This window comes from Aspergillus welwitschiae (genome assembly GCF_003344945.1).
Source record: "Aspergillus welwitschiae strain CBS 139.54b unplaced genomic scaffold BDQ94scaffold_349, whole genome shotgun sequence".
Classification (NCBI taxonomy): Eukaryota; Fungi; Ascomycota; class Eurotiomycetes; order Eurotiales; family Aspergillaceae; genus Aspergillus; species Aspergillus welwitschiae.
Window position 1 is genome coordinate 1 of NW_020799043.1, and position 1,312 is coordinate 1,312.

Sequence of the window (1,312 nt, forward strand, 5' to 3'; positions counted from 1 at the left end):
TTCCAGCCGAGCGCTGTTTGCGAATGATATACTGCTATCTTCCATATGGCTCGGAGTCTTGGCGGACTAGACCTATGCCACGTATTAACAGTCAGTCGCATTCCCCTGAGAACAGCGGCGCTGGAAGTCCAGCCGATTCAAAACAAGACAAATCAGGGCTTTCACCAATTGGGGTGTCTACACGGTGAAACGAACAAGTTGCCCACCTTGCCCGAAACGTTAACTACCCACCATCTACAGTCGTCGGCCCAGAATTGTCTCGACTCGACGTTGCGCCGCCCGGTGATGATTCAAACTTTCTGGCCCGAACAACACCCAGCCCGAGAGGACCGTCCAGGGAGTTAGTGGTCAACTCTGCTTCGATATATAAAACCACGTTTCGTCCATCGCATGCTTGTCGCGTCCCCATGTTGTATTCAGTTATTCTGTACCCTGGGATCGAACCGTCCTTATTCAACTTGCGTCTTCCCGGCTTAATCGTTAGTCCGACATGCATGCAACTGGCCCACCCCAGTATAAGCGGCTACAGGCTCTGCGGACGGTGTTAGGACTGGAGACCTCGCATGCTGAGACATCTCGCATACAGTGTGTGCAAGACCCTGTCCGGATCGGTGCCGGTAGCTACGCCGTGGGGTCGAAGGACCATGAAATCGCACAGCGTGACGATGACGATCCAGCGGCCGTAAATCAATCCAGTGCAAGCCCCAGCCGAACGGCAGACGGTAGCGAGGGGCCCTATGGCCAGGGACAGGTCTTACCTCTTTAAATGAGTACAATTTCACGAATACTACTCTGAAAAGCAGCGCATGACGAGCTGACCCCTATCTAGACTATCTGAACGGGTGGAGTAAGTGCAACGTCGCAGTTCTCTCGACCAAACTGACGAGAATCAGCGCTTTAGAGGCCAGCTTGAGGGAACAGAAGCAGTGGAACCAGGATTTCGAGGAGACTGTGCACCAAATTCACCAGTCCTTGTTTGGCAGCGGCACTAAAAAGGGTACAACGCACGGCAAGGCTACCAGCTCTTGACAACGAGAATCTCCGCCGGCGCTGGAGGGATAGTTGACTAATGGCGAGTCTCTTCTCCCTGTTCGATCGTGAGTTGACCGGGGAAACCCACCCCTGGACTCTGGTGTAGCTCTGGACAAGACTGGTGAAGGTAGAGAAAATGAAATGTCTTTTGTGAGGGCCTTCTCGAAGACAAATCCCGGAAATAAAAATGGAAGAGTTCAAAGTTGTGCGGGACGTCTATCACAGCAAACAAGCGCTGTACGTTGGAGACAGATACCGTAACAGTCCGTGTGGTTTCCCG

The 1,312-nt window shown here is 52.8% G+C and overlaps 1 protein-coding gene across 1 annotated transcript; it reads left to right on the forward strand.

Annotated features, from left to right (window-relative positions):
* Positions 1–432: 432 nt before the first annotated feature.
* Positions 433–1,029, forward strand: BDQ94DRAFT_182136 (uncharacterized protein; the record flags this gene model as incomplete). The annotated part of the gene is made up of 2 exons (XM_026774072.1): positions 433–722; positions 830–1,029. Exons 1-2 carry the CDS (start codon positions 491–493, stop codon positions 1,027–1,029), a joined length of 432 nt encoding a protein of 143 aa, XP_026619130.1. The 5' UTR covers positions 433–490.
* Between the last annotated feature and the right edge of the window lie 283 nt (positions 1,030–1,312).